This window comes from Kryptolebias marmoratus, linkage group LG11 (assembly GCF_001649575.2).
Source record: "Kryptolebias marmoratus isolate JLee-2015 linkage group LG11, ASM164957v2, whole genome shotgun sequence".
Lineage (NCBI taxonomy): Eukaryota > Metazoa > Chordata > Actinopteri > Cyprinodontiformes > Rivulidae > Kryptolebias > Kryptolebias marmoratus.
In genome coordinates this window covers 25701830-25721392 of record NC_051440.1, presented here as the reverse complement: position 1 = coordinate 25721392, position 19563 = coordinate 25701830, and the positions used below count along the sequence as shown (strand labels likewise).

Here is a 19563-nt window from a genome sequence, read left to right as displayed (position 1 = left end):
AAAGCGGCGCGCGGCGCGCCGGGGCCACAGTGTGGAGTCCGTTTGAGCAGGAGACACTGAAAAAAAGTTAGCAGCGGATCTTTGTTTTCCTGCAGCAGCTTCCAGAGACAGGATCATCATCATGGCAAACAAAGCACAGCAGCCTCCTCACCTGCACCTGGCCGAGGTCACCGCGTCCCAGTTCCTGGACATTTGGAAACATTTCGATGTGGACGGTAGGAGTTTCTTTTTTTTCCTCTTTAAAGTTGATTCATAGTCTGGAGAAGAAAAATATTCAGGTTTATAATAATGGTAATGACTTTATTCTTTATAAAAGCGATTTTTAGTAACAGTTGGTAATTTTTTCTATCTTTAACAAAATAAAATCACTTTTCTGTCCTTGAGATGTTTGGCTTGTGGTTAAATAAACCTGAATATATTCTTTATCTTTTTAGAATGAAATTTGGTTTATTTCTGACTTCAGAATCCATCTGAGAGTTTGAGAATTTTAAATTAAATAAACCCAACTTTAAAAAAAAAACTATTTATTTTGTTAAGATGGTGGTTTCTCCGTGGATCCATCACTGGAACTCTCCCAGATGTGCGCAAAGTGCGCGCACGGGGAGCTGGGATGGAACACGAAGTTCTCCTTCATGTTCTTGTTTTTCAGGTTTATTCAAATTTCTATTTTATGCTTACTAAGTTTACATGATGAGTGTTTTATTCTTATAAGAGATGCTGCTTTTATTGATCAGGCTTATTATTTAAGTTTCATCATTCTTTTGTCAGGTGGTTGAAGCTTTTATGCAGATGATATTAGTCGTTTAAAAACAATTTTTTGGGAGGATGTGACATCTTGAAAAATCGATCCATCATAGCTGATCACACAAATACAAATCTCATTTATCCACCAGCTCAGATTCTTGTCACATCCTTGAACAGGAAAGTAAGGGTGCAGAGGCTGCTGCAGAACCCCTTGATGGATGCCAGAGAACCTGCAAATGTATCTTTAAAGGGTTAATGAAATAAGTAATAATAATATATTCCAATATTATTATTACTGACTTTAGTAAAGCTGTTGTTATATCTGTGTGCAGAATTTTACAACTTGTTAAAATCCACAAAGAAGTGAGCAGATTAGCATTAAGTTATGGTTGCAGATTTATAGATATGCTCTGTCCAAAATGAACAGAATATTTTTAAAACATGTTCACTGCCGGTGTTCATTTCTACATATATTTAATCTTATGATATCCGGGTGTTTAGGGGTATGATCTCACTCTGTAAATGTCTCAGTGTGAATGTTTTCTTTGTTATTCTTAAAAATTCATGATCCAGTCTCGGTCTGATGATGTTTTTTTTTATAAAGGATGTGCAGATTCTTCTCTGTCTGCAGAATAACTGACGGAAATCTTCCTCTGGGAGAAGCCTCTTTAGAAAACGTGTGAAATGATTTCAGTTATTCTGTTTTATTGATTTCCTGAGCAAGTTTTGCTTTAAGCACACAGAAGATAAAAGACTTGACGGTTCCCTTTGGTGTGGCAGAAAAAAGGAGATGCAGCTAACCAGTCTCTCGTTTTTAGAAACCTCAGTTTGTGACAGATCAGTTGGATTTGTGACAGATTTTAAATCCAAGTCCTTGCAGACAAAGCAAGCTGCGCCTATTTGTTCTACACAGATTCTTCTGGGAGTTCTTTGGCATCATGATTTGTTTTTGTTGCACACGAGCCGAAGGGTTTTTTTCCTCGGGGGAAATCAAGGTGGGGCAGAGGTGCTCATGGGTCTGTGTGCAGAGAAAGTTGCTGCTTTTCCTCACCAGTCCCACCTTTCAGGTGCTTCGCTCCTCATCGCCGAGCTGTTTTCCATATTGTGCTTCGCAATGAGCCGCTTTGCAAAACAAATCTTGTGAGTGAGCTGCGGTGTTTGGTTTCTGCTCTCATTACTGGCTCGGCGGAGAGAAAGGAGAACTAATTTGTTTGTTCAGATTGAACAAACATCTCTGAGTTGCAGATAAAAATACACAGGAGGCGATGCACCTAGAGACGATGGAGGCACATATTCCCTGGTTGGCCCCGGATCAAATCTCAGCTGGATTGCGTCGCTTTGCAGCTCCTCTGTGTTCCTCCCCCTCCTCCCCTCATCCTCTGCTGTCTCCATCAGGCCTTTTCAATCCAGCTCCTTCAAAGTGAAAAGAAGAAACTACTACAGTTGCCTTCGCTATATTTAGAACATTTGCTGTCAATTATTGTTTTCTACAGCTTGTAAATGTAAATTTGGAGCAAAATCTACCTGCTGAGTTTTCCCAGCTGAGCTCTCATGACCAGAAAATTTGAATGGGAAGCTCTGCCATCTTCTTTGAAAGGCAAATGTGCCTTTTTTATACGCTTTAAATATGCACTTAGTGCACACAACTACCCACTTTAACTGTGTTTGGTTGAGTTTTAGCATCAAAACCAGAAATAAAGCCTCTTTAGTCGAGTCTCCTGAGACTGTGGTGACGCAGGAGCCCAAAGGGCAAGGATTTGGACCAGAAGGAGTTTAGTGAACCTTTTATTTTGGTGCATGCTTGAAGAGGCAGAAAAACCACAATATGTACACCGTAAACCCCAACAGCTCAGCGTAATAAAATAATTAACTCAAATATTTAGAAAGAAACGTTGGAGTAACTAAGTTTCACAAATGAGCTGAACTCAAACTCTAATTTTAGAAGAATTATCTTTGAATTATCATCAGTTTTAGGAGACTTTTAAAACAGAACTGATATATTCACTTCTTTAATCTGACTTGACTTATAGAGTTTCAAATTTATTTAGATTTTGGTTATAAAAAATACCAAGTTGTGCTTTAATGAATTATTAAACCTAAGCAAATATTTTTTGTGTTTCTATGAGATGAACTTTGTTTTATTTGAACCTGAAGAAAGACTGGTTATTGAATTTAAACTAAATAAAACCTAAAATAAGCTTTAAACACAGGCAGATTTGTTGATACTGTTTTTTTAAAAAAGGAAAACATACACAGATCACTGAGACGGACAAAAGTAAAAGCAGGAATCGTTGTTTTTGAATTTTGGTTCAACAGAATTGTTTTAAACGAATGAAACTGTCTTCAGTCCTGCCTGTTTAAAGGGGGACAGGTAGTCACAGGGCTGTTTGGTACCACGGTGTGTACCACACTGAACATGGGGGACAGGAAGCTGAGGACAGAGTTGTCTCAGGAGCTCAGAAAGACAATGATTGAGCAGCAGGTTGAAGGTAAAGACTATCAGACCGTCTCCAATCAGCTGGACGTCCCTGAGACTACAGAAGGTCCACAGGACTGGAGACAACCTCCCTGGACGTGTCCACAAGAGGACAACTGAGGACAAACTGAGGAGACGGATAATATGAATGGTGACCAACGAGATCAGAGGTGAACTCCAACGTCAAAGGTCATCAGTGTCAGATCACACCATCAGTCTGAGACAAAGTGGACTTAATGGAAGACGACCCAGGAGGACATCAAATCATAAAAAAGACAAACTGGAATTTGTCCAAATACATCTTAGGAATCCACAGAGCTTCAGGGAGGATGTCCTCTGGACAGATGAGACAAAACTGGAGTCCCATCAGCTCTGTGTCCACAGACCCAAACCAGAACCCTGAACCTACAGGGGGACATGGAGGAGGCTCGGTTCTGTTCTGGGTCCAATGAAACCTCAAGACTTTCAAGGCTTCCTGGAGCCAGATGTGCTGCTCAGAGTCAGAAAGCTCGGTCTCAGTCTCAGCTCATGGGTCCAACAGGATAAAGACCCAAAACACCAAGAACGGGTCAGAACCAAACATTGGACCGTTCTGAAGAGGCCTTCTGAGCCCTGATCTAAATCCTGCTGAACATCTGTGGAAGGAGCTGAAACATCTGGAGGAGGAAGCCTTCAGACCTGAGACAGCTGCAGGAGTGGAGCAGGACACCTGAGGACACCTGAGGACACCTGAGGACACCTGAGGACAGGTGTCTCAGAGGTACAGAAACCAGCTGACTGTCCTGAAGGTTGAGCAACAAGATATAAAGTTGAGGTACCATCCTTTCAAGGCCAGTTTCTTTAGTTTTTAATGATTCCGATGAGCCAAAATTTAAAATCAATGGCTGATTTTTTTAACTGAAATGTTTAAGTTACTCAGTTTCTGTGACTGAAATGACTAAATGAAGTTCAGTATTTGTCACTTTAATCAAACAAGTAAATTTAATAACTTGAGTTGCTTTTACTCAATTTAAAAGTTTAAATGGTTTCTTTAAATGATCTGAGTTGAACTAACTTTGGTGGCAGCTATCGTTTAAACCTACAAAATAATTAAACATGTTTTTAATGCACCCATCTGGAGCAGATTAGTGGGGGCTGAAGCACTTAAAGCTTAAACCTTTACACCTTCGTACCTCTGCTGCATTGAGTGACACCCTGAATAATCTCCCAGTACGTCCTATTCTTTGGCCTTTTTAAATTTTTATTCATCGTGTAGTTCATTACATCCCTCTCCGTTTAATTATCAAGCATTTCCCTCCAGAATGCCAAATGTCAGCAAGACCCTCAGGACAGAAATTTGATTACAGCTATCCACATTAAAACAGAGGAGATTTTATTCACGAGTGTGAATAACATCATAAACACAGAGATATCTCTGTGAACAGAACAAAGACCCTAAGATGTTGTTTGGATAAGAAGGGGAAAAACAGTTAAATCAAAAAAAAGGCAAGGAAAGCTGGCTAGTCAGAGGAAGAGGAAGAGGAAGAGGAAGCTATAATAATTTCTGTTGGAGTTTAATGAGGCAGCTCTACCTTCCAGGGTTTTATTGAAGCAGCTAGTCGCATCGTTTGGAGCCATCTGTCCGACCGTTCGGCTCCCGTTCTTAATAGAATATTGGCACAGGTTTGCATAATACCTGAGTGAAGCGAGCAGACTGATTTGTCCCCCGGATGGATTCAGTCGGTGCAACAGAACAGCAAGAATGAGGATAAAACAATAAAAGGGGAGGAAAGAAAATCCACTTCATGGCAGAACGAGATAACATTTCAGTGTTTTAATCCAAGAAATCTGAATGAATCAATGAAAACCTTAAATTTAAGTTAGAATTGTTATTAAATTAACCTTTTATGCATCTTAATCAAATAAGCACGCCATTAAATGCATATTAGATGCAGTGGTCAGTGGTTTGTGTCCGTATGTTAAGTGATCTAGAAGGGTGCTTTGTTTACATTGAGTGCAGACCTGCATTTCAGTGTATCAATATATGAGAAAAACTACTGAAGTCAACTCTTTCAAACTGCACCATCTGATATTTGGTTTCATAGTTTACAGTGAGTGTTTTTCAGGCTTGTGTCCGTCTGTAGCATCAGATATTAGAGAGGAGAGTTGTTGGTAAATGTCCAAAGTTTGAATCAGTACCAGGATAAAAACACGTGTTGTGCGTTTCTTCCTCAGTTCTCAAAAACATCCCTCCAACACGATCTAAAAGGATTTATTCTGCCTGTCTCTCAGGTAACGGCTACATCGAAGGGAAGGAGCTGGAGAACTTCTTCAAGGAGCTGGAGATGGCCCGGAGAGGAGCGGGCGTGGTGAGTTCAGGGACGGGCGATTAATCCCAGATCGGCCGCTTCGGGTTTTACTTTATTCACCGAAACAAATGTTTCCCTTAGGACCCTTCAAACCCGACGTTCAGAGAAAAGATGAAGGAGTTCATGCAAAAGTTCGACAAGAACAAAGATGGACGCATTGAGATGTCAGAGGTAGGTCCATGGTTCGACCTTCTGAGAAATCTTTGCTTTCTTTCCACTCCATCAACTTTAGTTTATTTGGGAAAATGTGTTTTCACTCTATCCTCTGAAGTAAGAAAACTACTATCAGTCTTTTATTTGTCTTTTAATGTGAAATATAAATAAAAAACTTTGACTTAGCTTAGCATAAAGGTGACAACAAGCTAAACAGTGATCTTCTAACAAATTTAAATCCCTTTTATTTTGCAACTTTAATCTGTTAGTTTATGCATTTCTAATATTTGTATTTTATCTACCAGTGGTGATAAAAGCAGAGTACGCCTGCACATTTTATAAGCTAAAAGTAGCAGAACAGAAGCTAAAACTAAACGCTCAAGACTACAAAAATAAATATGTGTATGTTGAAGCAGATGTCAGATGTTTTTAAAGGAATTGAACATAATCCAATTTATTTCTAAATAATGTTTAAATATTTCTAAAATTATAAAAGTTACAAAAACCAAAAGTCATAGCATCCATCTATGAATATATAAACAGTTAAAATAGCACCAAGTATGCTGAGTCAGCATTCAGACAATAATTTAAAACATGTTGCAGGAGTTAATGAGGCCGTTTTGTATCATACAAATATTTTTATTGTAGTTTTTAGTGTTTTAAGTGGGCCTAATTTTATTAAAACCTGAGAGATTACATCCTACTGCAGAGAAAAGTTTTCTCTTGTCTGCTTATTGTGAGAAAACTGCATTTAAATAAAAAAAAAGAAAAGAAAGATCATTTGCAAATCCAAAATTACAGCAGGGGGAGGCTTCGGATGGGATCGATCGTCATGATTGTCTCCCGGAGTATCGGTGGGAGATTTCTGTTTCCCACTTTTCGGAGACGGGTTTGAAAGAGATGTGAGAAAAAGAGTTCATGGAGAATCAATAATCTGTCGCTCGCCCGGAAAATTAACTCAAAGTTTAACAGCCTGGATAACGATCCGCTGTAAAGTCTCTCTCTGAGCGTTCCAAAGCATGACTTTTCATAAATATTCCCAACTGAAGGCATGACCCAGCTTCTGAGGTTATGGTTCTTTATTATTTATGTCTCGGTTGCCCATTTGAGGCGTTCCTGTTCTCTCCCAGCACATCAGCTCCACCATCTTGTTCTCACCACTTCCATTTCCCTGTCATTTGTCTCCAGCTGGCCCAGATTCTCCCGACTGAGGAGAACTTCTTGCTCTGCTTCAGACAGTTTGTCAGCTCCAGCGCCGAGTTTATGGCGGTAAGTGAGCGTTTCTGAGACGTCCCGGACAGGATGGTGGGTTTTTTTATGTAAAACAGCTGCTCCTAATGGTCACTTTGTCATTTCTCTGCAGCACTTTTGAACTTTTTTTTCCTGCAGAAGCTTCTTGCTCATTGTAAATTGTCGTTAATCAGAACAAACTAACTTCAGCTGATCACACGCTGCACGGTAGAATCAGTCAACTGTGGACAGCAATTTTGCAAAATAATTCCTTTCAGGTGTCTGAAGGTGGACCAATTAGTGACAAAGTGGAATAGTGAAATAAAAAAGACGCAGACTGCTGCCCTCAGTTGCATATGACTGCACATGTCTGCTGCTGAGACTTGGACAGGGTAAAAAAAAGATGCATGTTGTTTTTAATTATATACGTTGTAAAAAAAACTGGAATTAGTTTCCATCCGTCACAAAGGGACGACTGGATGAGCAACAACAGATGCAAATAAATGAGTTGAGTTGAATAACTCAAGTAAACACGAACCTTTATTGTAGACGAATAAACAAAGTGAGTTTTATTTTTATCAGGAGGATTTTTGACGTATTTCTGCCAAAGATCAGTAGCTTTACAGAGAAACGACAGATAGAATAAAAGGCCTAACATTATTTGAATGAATGCATATCAAACTAAGATTATTTTATGTTGAGAAATGATGAAGTTGGAGTATGTGTTTTGAGTGACTTTTAGCCCAATATCTGTAAAACTGACTGATTTATGGTAATTTTCATGTCTTTAAAGGCCGTCTTAAATCAGGTTGAGTCCAAAAGTTAATCAGTTGTAGACGTACATCGAATGGTTAGTTTGCATTAAAATTTACCCATTGGTTCGTAAGATATTTTGCTAACAGACACAAACACACTCACGCAGAGAGATGGGCATAATCCTCCAGCTTCACCTTTCAGCTGCAGGCGATAATGAACCAAAGGTGATAACTGACAGGAGGAAGTTTAAAGAAGCCATTTTATGGAAGTTTGAGTGCTGCTGTAAAACTTTAAAATGTTAAATTACTAGAAGAGCAGCAAAAAAATGGGAGCTTTAAAGATCTGGAGAGAACACGAGAAGAGAAAATGGCAGATTTCCTGTTATGGCCGCTGCTTTGAAGGAATGGCGGCAATTAGAAACCAATTACACGTGTGGCTCCTTGTCTGTCTGCGCCGACAAAACGGGAGGAAATAATAAAATAAGGGGGGAGGGGGGCAATGAGACGGAGAAAGGGCAAAGCAGAGAAAGCAGGAAAGGAGAGGCTGTAAATGAAATGTCGATGAGAAGTTGAGGGTCAGGGTTTGAGACGGAGGTGGGATTAATCAGTTTTTGTTGAAGCGAACAGGGAGGGAGGGAGGGGGCAGAAAGGGTTTTAAAGGGTTAGAAACTTCTATTTTCAGAGTCATATATAATGGATAACAGCGCTGAAGCTCCTCTCTGCAGAGCCCAGAGGAGGAGCAGAGAGAAGCAGGAGGAGGAGAAGCCATCCATCTTTGATAAGAAGCCCTTCTTTGGACAGGGACAGCTGCTAGATTAAAACATTCATTAAAAAAATGACTCTTTCTCCCCCCCACTCATTCTTCTGTTTCTCATTGCCCTCTGTATGTGGGATTGTATCGGAAACGGTGTGATTGCAAATCTCTGGAACGATTGGCGCTCTGCAGCAGAGGAAAGTTAAACCCTCTGTGCGGTCGAAGAGCGAGAATTTATTCAGAGGAAAGAAATCACTCAGCTTAGCTTTGTGAGCAAGAGCTGAGAAAATTTTAAAAAACTGAATATCTATTTTGTTTTCCTCGTTTCTCTCAGGCATGGCGGCGATACGATACAGACCGCAGCGGCTACATCGAAGCAAATGAACTGAAGGTAAACAAAATGACACTTAAAACTGTTCAAAATGCTTTTCTTTTTTCACCTCCTTATTGTCACTCATTTTATTTTGTCCTTTTTTTGTCCTTGTCCTTTGTTTGCTATCAGAACACTAAGCTGTAATCATTATTGTGTCTGGCATCTGTAACATCTGTCATCCCTCTGCACACTTGTATGCTCATGTTAAACTCTTCATCTGCATGTTTTGTTTTTCATCAATAAAAGCAAAAGAAAGGAAGAGACAACAACAATCTTTTACATGTTTTTGTGTCCTGAAGCGTAACAAATATCTTTTCTTTGACCTACGTGTTGAAAACAGTAACATTTCTGATCAGTTTTTCAGCTGAAAGCTAAAGGGGGAAAACAGACTCCACTTCCTTGTTTGACCTAAACTATGAAGGTACATGAGAAGGAAAACTTTCTGTCAAGTTCTCAGGACAGTAAACGCGAGCAGAAGAGCGTGCACGAGCCTCCTCTCCGTGCACAAATGTTCCCCGAGGACACTTTTCTGCAGAAATTCTCCCTCCTGGTTCGACGATCACAGCTTCAGACACAAAATAAACTCTGAATCAGTTTCAACAAATCATCGGCTGTTTGTTGAGCTCAAACTTTGGAAAGAACACAAAAACAAAAAACAAAAATAAAGTCCGGAAAACAAAAAAAATTCCTGCAAAAATTCAGCGAGCGCTGAAAGACTCCGCTGAGATCTGTGGAGTAAAGAAACTTTAACTGGATTCTGGAAGTTAAAACGAGCAGAACAGAAGCTAAAAGCTAAAATTAGCCAAACAGTAGCTTTAAGATAGAACTAACCAAACCTTAGCTAAAAGCTAAAGTTGTCAAACAATCAAAAAATCTAAACGAAACAATCACAGAACAGTAGCTAAAAGCTAAATGTAGCAACACTAAAATGAGCAAAACTATAGCTAAAAGCTTAGTCCAGTAAAAAGCTTAAAGCTAAAAATGAGCAAAGTCACAGCTGCTAAAAGCTACATGTAGCAACACCATAGCTAAAAGCTTGAATAAGCAAAACAGTAGCTAAAAAATAAAACATATCTTAGCTATAGCTAAAAAATTGTAGTTTAAAGCTAAAAATAGCAAAGTCGTAGATAAAAATAACAATTAACAAAACCGTGATTAAAAGTTAAGCGTAGCAAAAAGCTCATATTAGCAGGACAGTAGCTAAAAGCTAAGAGGAGCACAAGAAGAAGCTGAAGAGATCTCAATTAATTTCTGTGAGTAAATAAAGTCATAAAACATCATTCCTGATTCAGCCGAACGTTTTGATAGATGAACGGTTAAAAAAAAGCACAAAATACGTGGAATTAGTTTAACTGGAAAAAGAAGAAACTCTGAACAGGAAAGAGTCAAGAAAATATCAACATCATGCCTTCACAAACCACCAAATAACTTTTTAACAGTTTCATTTAGACGTTTTGTTCCCATTTTATAAATCCGGTCTTGTGTTGTTCTGAACTTTAAATAAACACATCTAAGCACATCTGATAACCAGCTCCAAAGATTCAAAATGTTTTTTATTTATTTTTGAACAACTGCTCGACTTCCATCCCTGTTTTCTAGATATATTTGCAGTGACCCAAACCATCCCAGCAGAAAGCCACCACAGTGTCTGTAAAACAAACCGATGCGCTCTTCCATCAAATCTCCCTCTGTAAACATCAGGGTCATCAAACGCCAAACTTCCTGACCCCGTTTGGAGATTTTCCCAACAGATCCGAAGCAGACGTCACTGCAGTCGTTGTCGTGTTTAAACCCAGCCCAGATGAAAATCCGCACATCAGCGTCCTCATGACTGAACTCAACGCAAGCTGTTAAACTTTAATAAACCAAATGAGGTCCGACCTGCCTTATTTACCACCCCAAGGAATAACGGTCACTCCTTTAACATTTTCATTGATCCAAACAGATTGAGAGATTGCTTTCTGTATTCGTTGCCAAGTAGATATACAACTGCACCATGCAGCTAAGATGGATTTGTTTTGGCTTTTGGTGCAAACAGGCATTGAATAATAAGATAAAGTGCAAACATATAAAGTGTAAAATCAGTCAGTGAGATTTTGTGGCTGCTCCAGAGGAAAATCCCCAAAGACCACAACTGTTTATTTTCTGGTCAGGTGAGAATTCGAATGCAAAAAGCATCAAAGCTGTTCACTTCAACACCTCTTGGAAACGTTTACTGAAAGTCCATGAAAGGACGTCCTTTCCTCGGGGGAGCCGTGCGTTATCGGGGTCAACATTTGCTCATTCTGCTGCTTGGTTTGTTCTGAGGATCCGATTTCTTCCAGCTGACCAGGTGCAGATGAGCTGCTCAGGTGTGGCTTTTCTGAGCGCTCTGGGAAAATGCAGACGGGATCTCGGGCGCCAGACGTGCGCGGGTTTCGCCACGTAACGGAGAGCAGACGTGGAAAATACGGAATCGAGCAGCGCACAAGTGGTCCAATCGATGTCCTGCAGGGATATTCAACACGTTATAAGACGAGCAGAATCAAACAGTTCTGCTTCTGTTGTCACATTTTAAGATTTCATTCATTTCATTACCACCTTTTTTAACTGAATGCTGATTTATATGCATGTTTATCACGCACCACCGAAGGAATAATATGTCTGTGTGTGTCTGTTAGCAAAATATCTCATGAACAAATGGATAGATTTTAATGAAACTCTCAGAAATCACCTTTTGGAGTTTAAGATGGCTGCTACAGCTAACTGAAAATGGCTATAACTTTTAAATCTACAGATATTAAGTTGAAGTTTGATGCAATAAAAGCTGAGAATTATTGACACCAAACACTCCAAGAGCTGTCAGATTTTATAATTCTGTCGTTTTCGAGTTTCGACCAAAGCAGCTATAACTCCGTCCCTTTTCATCATAAGATGATCTTAGTTTAAAACCAGCAGTTCCTTCAAGGAATGCTGGGACTTTAATTTAAGCTGCTTTTATTGAAGCACATCTTCTAATTATTTCTAGTGTTTCAAGTCTAAAACTGTCTGGTATAGCCTGTTTAATCCCAGCTGTCGTGTGCTGTGATAATCAAACAAATCGTCCCTCGTTTTTCCTCTAATCTGCACGTTTGTGTGCCACATCTTCAGGGCTTTCTGTCAGACCTGCTGGAGAAGGCCAACAGACACTACGACGACCAGAAGCTGCAGGAGTACACACAGACCATAGTAAGACTCGCTTTGTCACACGAACACGACTTCCAGAGAGCGGCTGGAGAAAGAGCCTGCCTCAGAATTACACCAGCAGTCTTTCAACAGCAGTAAGAGATGAGAGGATGCACTGCTAGTCTGTTAGAGAAGGAAAAATGGAGGGAAAATGCTTCTATTTATGCAATAAAATCTCAAATATCTCTAAAACTAAAATATTAGGAGCATTAATGCATCCGACATGCAGTCTTCAAGACGGCTTTATGTAAAACGTCTCTGCTGGGCTTCAGAGGTCTGCAGCGTTGGTGGCAGCGGCGCCGTGCGGCTCAGTGGACATCGTTTCCTGCAGGTCGTCTTCTTGCAGCCCAGATGCACAAACATCTGCTTCTTGGAAGCCCCAAAGCTGAGCTGACCTGATTTTCTGAAGCGTCCTCGTTGATGCTCAGAGACAAAGCTATTGTTTCTCCACAGTTGTTGGGAAAGATTAAATCAGCTGGAGATTTGTCTGTTCATCTCACACGGCTCGGTCGCTCGTATCTTTCAGACGACGCAGATTTTACTGCTGCAAAAAGAAGCTGCAGGGACAGAGTTATCAGCTAAAAGTGTCAGCAGAAAACATGCACAGCTGCTACTTTGATGATTATTTCACCTTTTAATTATCTGTTTTAGGTAAACACTGGCGATTATAGTATTAACCTTGTAAAATTTGTGTTTAATAATAATTTAATGATACTTAAAGTATATAAAAATTCATTTAGATCGCTGTAGGTGGTGTTCAAATCGAGTCTCCAGAATGACTTGAAACGTTTCTAGATTTCCTTACGTGCGTCACAGAGACTCGCCGTCCTGTTGCTTGAATTTTGAACCCGATCGAAAATATCTGTGCAACAAACTTTGTGTAAAAATTGTCTCAGAGTCGTCGCAGGCGTCTCCAAGTCGTCTCAGATGTCCTCTGACGGAAAACATGTCCAGGTCTAAAAACCAGACTGATGATGAATAATAATTACACAGAACCTGGTCCAATTCTGCCTATCTTCATTTCTAAACTGTTCTCTAGTGCAATGATTCCCAAAGTTGGGGTCGGGACCCCAATGTGGGTCACCCAACACCAATCAGGGGTCCTTAGATAATCTCCAAATATCCAGTTACAATTAAAAACCTAGTTTTTATGATATATTTACACCATAAATGTTACAGAGAAGTCATTTAATGATTTAAAAAATAGCAAAATGGATGCTAGGACTGTTTGTGATGTCATTATGCCTTTATTGAATAGGACCATCAGCAGCCAACAGATGGGGTCACACACCTTTGTCGCTGTTATTTTATGGGTTAGAAGCTGGAAGTTTGGGAACCATTGCTCTAGAAGATTAAATCATGAATGTACAATAAAGTTTCACAGACTGCGCACAAGAACGTAGGACGGGATTTTCAAAATTTGGCCACGCTCTCTAGACATATGAGACTGCAACCAAAGATTTGCCCGTTTTCCTGCAATTATCTCTCAATTATGAGTCGCAACTCGTCTCCAGCAGTGAGACACCACCTGAAACTTAAATCTGCCAAAATGCTCAACAATCCTCATTTTATTTGCATCCAAAAGACTGCCAGCACAAGAGCCACTGCTGCTTAACTCTAATAAAAATCACCGATTTCAATTTGTCATAAATCACATCCTTCAAGTAATCTGGCTATCTATTTAAACTAAATACTAAAACCACTAAAACCAGCCTGGAGGTGATTAAAAGAAGCGGTTTAACATCTCCATACGTTATGCTAAAGGATTAAATTTTGTTTGTTTTTCCTGTGATAGATTTGAAAATGTTGATGAATAAACTTTGAGCAATAAAAGTTTGGTTTGTTTGACCTGAAGTGATAAAACTGCAGGAGGAATTAGAGCAAAGTGGGCTTTTTTTAGGAAGCATCACATCAAAACTCTTATTTTTTATTAATTTAATTTAAGATTCTCCTAAAAGTATTCCTTTTTCAGTTAACGGGTTAACTTGTAAAAATTCAGCCACTTGTTTAAAAGTTTAGGAGGGTCCCGTTTGCTTTTCTTACACTGAAATATTCTGGATATATAATAAAAACAGAATAAACTGTAGGTCAGTTCAGTCACAGTCGCTGACATTCTTGTACAGTTGATTTTATTTAAAAAATAAAACTAACTCTTTATTTTCGTCTCTACCTTGTAGCTGAAGATGTTTGATCTGAACGGAGACGGGAAGCTGGGCCTCTCGGAGATGGCGAGGTAACGTGCAGTTTTCCTTTCCTCCTAATGTTCATTCATCGTCTACAGATCTGAATAATTTATCAGCTGTTGGGTCAGCTAATGAAGTACTTTGCTTCCACAGGCTTCTTCCTGTTCAGGAGAATTTCCTTCTCAAATTCCAGGTATGAAATTTATTACAAAATGTGTGCATGATGATCCAATTTTAGACACACAACCTTCATAATTCACATACTGCAGCAGAAACACATGAAGTGTAAAAATGGCACACAAAATAAATAGGAAATAGAAAAAAATGAATGAAAATGACAATGCATTTGTTGCAAAAATCTAATTAATCTAATCTATATTATTATTCAGTTTGAAAGATTTATTTCTACGATCAGTTCTGCAGTTTCATCTGTTGGTTTGTGATAAATTCAATTAACAAAAGCTAATTTATTTGTTTTTTTACAGGGTGTCAAGTTGAACTCTGATCAGTTCAATTCCATCTTCACTCATTACGACAAGGTAGGTGGGATTTGAACTTCCCCTGATTGTTTGGGTTTTATCAGCTGGTCTGAAAAGCTGTAAGGATTCTCTGCAGGGGAAAAATAAAAGTAAGAGACGTTTAGCTGAGGTTTGAGGAACTGAAGCTTGTATGGATGCAGAAGTTGGGAGGAACATCCCAGCCTGAGCGAAGAGCTCTGGTTGTTCGTGTTTGTTTTGGAGCTGCTTTTGTTCAAATAATGAGTATGTAAATGTTTTGTTCCGGCGCTCCCCGTCTGCAGGGAAATGAGTTCGGCTGGGCGCACCTGTCCCTTTGCAAACACCTCAGCGTGGTTTAGCTAATGGACCACAGGGAGGGTTCTGATGCAAGGTGAACAGGTGAACAGCCCCTCCATCGATGAAGCTGACTCCGTTTTCTGAGAGAATAAATAAATAATTCAGTTTGATGTGACACAGTTCGGCCGGCTTGTTGTTGGAGAGGCGGTTCATATTTCCCCGGAGGTGCTGTAAAACCTGCGAGCAGAGATTTATTTCACACCTTCTGATGCTGGATCAGCAGCTGGGAGTTAACGGAGTCATTAAAGCTTCCAATAAAAAAAAACAAACAAAAGATGAAGTGATAAAAGCATTTCAAAGGGAACGCTGTAAAAAATTAAATATAAAGCTTATTTATCAGCTTATGTTATTGCATGCCACTTAGATTATAATTCATTCCTTTTTACTCTTATTTCTTTTTCCTAATGTTATTCTTTAGGTGTAAACTTAAAAAAAATAAAACCTCTGCAGGTGTTTCTTTAACCCGCTGCTGAAAGAGATAAAGTTAAGAGTCTGTTACCAAAATATCTCACAAACAACTTGTCAATTTTTAGTGAAACTTGCAGAAACTAATCATTAGATGCACGTCTACAACTAATTAGCTTTTGAAGTTAACCAGATTCAAGATGGCTGCCACAGCTAACCAGATATTGAGCTAAAATTTGACGTGGAAGCAGCTGATATATTTATTATTCTATAGAGTAATGCATTTTTAATTTTCCTTCAGAAAATGTTAAATTTGAAGAGCTTTTTTGATACTGTAGACAGTTGCATGGTAACACTGTAAATGTTCTCATCTTGGGCTGATCTGAAAGTTTGCACATTTTCTTGCCTAGTTGCAGAAAAATGGTTTATTGTTTAATTATACATGACTGCTGCTCATTCATGTGGACCGCCTCTCTGAGTGGCACTCTAGCATTTATGTAATTAGTTTCATCGTTTTGTGACGAGCCGAAACACATGCCGCTGCTGTCATCGGTGCCGAGATGCTGTCCAAAGGGCGAAGTGTTGCCGGTCAGCTGAACACTAACGTGGCTCAGAGTGCCACAGCCCCGAACTGTGCAAGGAATTAAAAATATCTGGAATCCAAAATGGCTCACAGCTTGGACAGACTGATACTTAATGTGACGGCGCTTTCCCATAACTCTGCAGAGTGCCAGGTCTTTCATCCTTAAAGGGAAAATAAATAGAATTCACATTTTATTCCCCGGATCTGGGACACTTCAATCTGGCTGCATTAACATCAAAGAGCATCTCTCAAATTAAAAAAGAAAAAAAAAAGAATGGGACTGGCAAGACTCGCAGCTCTGAAGTCATCTTGAGACGGGGCCCAGATGAACAGATCGCGGTCTTATACCATTTGCCAAAGGCAAATTTCCAGTAACTTGGACTTATCTCCTGGCCTGAAACTCTATAAACAATACTGACATCACTCAATAATTAGCAAAGAGGCTATAAACTTCACTTATTGTGAATGAAATGTCTTTTTGAATATTTTTGGCCTGCACATTCATAATTACTGAGTTAAAACTCTGAATAGCAGGAGCTAAAAGCGAAAGCAGAGGGTTCAGGATCAGAATAAAACCCCTGGACCTGAAACAGCCCTGCCTCGTCAGGTTTGGTGTCTGCCACCTCATCGATCAGGCTTAATGTGGTGGATCTTGCAAATGTTTATTCAAATTAGAATCTGGGGCTTTTCGAAGAATTACACCTCGTTGTTTTTATCCTAATCTACTATATTTCAAAAAAAATAAACTTAATAAGTACCTTTTTGTACATTTATGCAAGATAGATCCTGTACATAAGGAAGTGATTAAAGATAGACATTAAAACACTGAAAAAGTAACAAAACAGTCATTTAATACTGACCTTTTAAACAGTGACCAATAATTAATAAAATGCATTATTATTATTTTCCCAATGAGTTAAAAACACAAATAAAGCAAACGTGTCCAAGAGGACAAGGTGACAATGCTCATGCACTGAAGCTCCATTATCACTACTCTGTTTTCACAGCCACAACCTAAAAAAACGTGCATTAAATCTCAAAACGCGCCCCTGAATCAGGAGCGGTCTGCTCAGTCCATCAAACAACGTCAACCGAAATTCACAAAAACCTGTGAGTGATTTTCCCGCACACAACGGCGGGATTGTGAGAAAAGCCAGGTGTTTTTTTGGAGACGATACCGCCGTTCGAAGTTTAAACGGGTCGCAGAAAGTTGGACTTTCCACGTCTGGACTGGTATTCTGATATCTTTTAACGGTTTTTAACACAATCCCAGTTTGTGTTTGTTGAATTTTACAGAGTGTTTTTTAACGTGAGCTGCCTGTCGTCAGTTGAGCTGTTAACCATTCCAGAATTTAGCAAACTCTTCTTACACTCACGTTTTTTTTATAGATGTACATCCATCAAAAAACTTGAGAGTTTTTTTTATAGATGTCTTCTTTCACTCAGTGGGTCTCTCTTTGCTGTGAGACTTACAGTTTTTCCTAAAATCCTCCCCAGAGCTTCTAAAATATGACTCACAGTGACTGTTCGTCTGAGGCTTACTTTTTAGTCCGCCTCTGTTCAGAGCGTTGTCAGGGAGGGACAGACAGTGGTGTGGTGGTTACCATGGTGACAATAATGAGTAGCTGTAATATGTCTTTTGGTCTCGATTCTCTCTACACTTCCTGTTCAGTTCAGACATGAAAACATCAGCGTTTCTTAGGTTAAATTGCTGTTCTGGTTTCGAGTCTTTTGAGTTTGAGTTAATCTTTCAAACCTTTAATTCCTCTTTCAGGCTAGTCTGAACATTAATAAGTGAAAGTAATATTTCCGGTGTTTGCTTTGACTCTCTCCAGGATGGGAACGGCTACATTGATGAGCAGGAGCTGGAGGCTCTGCTACGAGACCTTTACCAGACCCACAAGAAGGTGAGAGGGGGATAGGATGTCTGACATTACTCTAAATGGTTTCCCATGTCTCAGTGCATGCTGGGTCTGTGCACCACAAGGCAATCTGTGCAGGTTCAAACATTAGTTTAGACTTCTGGGCCTTAATCCAATTCCTCTGCCATCCTTTCTGCTCCTAATAAACTTAAAACTATTTTAAACGCGGCGCTCCGTGGCTGGATTTCCGAACACGCTGCATGTGTTTCGTATGTTTGACTGCTGGGATTCTCGGTTCTGCAGAAGCTCAAAAGCTTTAGTGATACCAGCAACAAATCCAAGCTCATTAGTTGTTTATCATCTCTGTCCAGGATGTGCTAGAAGGAGCCAAACACGAGTCGGGCTCCGGTGCTGTTCAGAAAAGAATGTCGTGAATAAAATCCAGCTTTATTTATTTTCGTCCTTGCATAGACAAAAAGCTGCAGTCCAAATGACCCAAAATCAAAAGAAAGAGAACAGTTAAAGATGTTTTTGTTCATTAATAGCTTTTTAAACATTAGCAACAGTGACAATTCCAGGAGCTACAACCTCAATGCCAAATTACTTTGTGTAAAATGGAAATAAAAACAGAATGCAAATGATTTGCAAATCTCAAACCCATCTTTTATTCCAATCAAATGTTTAAACCAAGAAATGTTGATTCTATTTTTGGTTATATGGCAGTGAAGATGTTTAGAAACCAAGCTGAAGCTCAGCAGAGAGGGAGCAGCGTTAGCCTCCAGGATTTAAAGATAAACCACGACCTTGAACATCCCAACATTCAGAATGAGCTCAAACAGAACGACAGCGCTTCACATGTGCCTTTTTGTTGTGCTCAGGAGCTGGACGTGAACAACCTGATGGGCTACAAGGAGAGCATCATGAGCCTGTCCGACGGGGGGAAGCTCTACCGCGGAGAGCTGGAAATCATCCTCTGCAGAGAGCCGATTGTGTGACTTTCCTTCCTCTCCTTTCACATCTCTTTGTTTTCTCTGCCTGCCTTTCTCTCCCCCCTTCCTCCACCGAGACCTCACCCATTTCCACCTGAGTGGCAACATATTCCAGGTGCATGCGCCGGTCACCTCCCGTTTCCCAGAACATTTCCCTCCCAGTTAAGAAAGAGTGATGAGTGCACTGTCGGCACACGACATGACCTCAGATCGTCCTTATTTACCACCTCTGACCTCATCCCTGTCCGTGCCGTGCCTGAAATGCAAAAATCTGTAACCCCGACTCTCCACAGAGTTTATGAGCCCTCTTCATCGCCCCGTTCCTCCCCTCGCTCTGTCAGCTTTGCATTAGATACCGAACCTGCAGACAGATGTCTTTGAGTGGATTGCGTTTAAAAACTTGTACCTGATTTTCCCACTTTGCTTCCTCCTTAAAACATCTCGTTCCAGTGAAACTCTGGTCTTCCATGATATGATTTTCACTTTCATTGTTTGTTTTTGGCTGAAACTGTCAACAGAAAATAATAATAATAAAGTATCTTAAGATAAAATTGTCTTACACGTTGCATTGATGTCGTTTTGTTCAAGCGTTTGCAACAGATTCAGTTCGTTCATCTTATTTTGTCCTATTTTTCTGTAGCAAAATGAAA

The 19563-nt window shown here is 39.7% G+C and overlaps 1 protein-coding gene across 1 annotated transcript; it reads left to right on the top strand.

Moving 5' to 3' along the window:
- The first annotated feature begins 13 nt into the window (after positions 1–13).
- On the top strand, positions 14–19054 carry calb2a (calbindin 2a). The gene is made up of 11 exons (XM_017434649.2): positions 14–215; positions 5492–5568; positions 5650–5739; positions 6910–6990; positions 8795–8851; positions 11963–12040; positions 14215–14270; positions 14374–14413; positions 14706–14759; positions 17898–17969; positions 18803–19054. Exons 1-11 carry the CDS (start codon positions 122–124, stop codon positions 18917–18919), a joined length of 816 nt encoding a protein of 271 aa, XP_017290138.1. The 5' UTR covers positions 14–121; the 3' UTR covers positions 18920–19054.
- Positions 19055–19563: the final 509 nt, after the last annotated feature.

Bases quoted from the DNA above. Each gene is read 5' to 3' on its own strand.
- calb2a (XM_017434649.2), top strand. From the start codon at position 122: ATGGCAAACAAAGCACAGCAGCCTCCTCACCTGCACCTGGCCGAGGTC. The intron at 5,740-6,909 runs GTAGGTCCATGG...ATTTGTCTCCAG, and splicing joins GACGCATTGAGATGTCAGAG to CTGGCCCAGATTCTCCCGAC. The intron at 8,852-11,962 runs GTAAACAAAATG...CCACATCTTCAG, and splicing joins TCGAAGCAAATGAACTGAAG to GGCTTTCTGTCAGACCTGCT.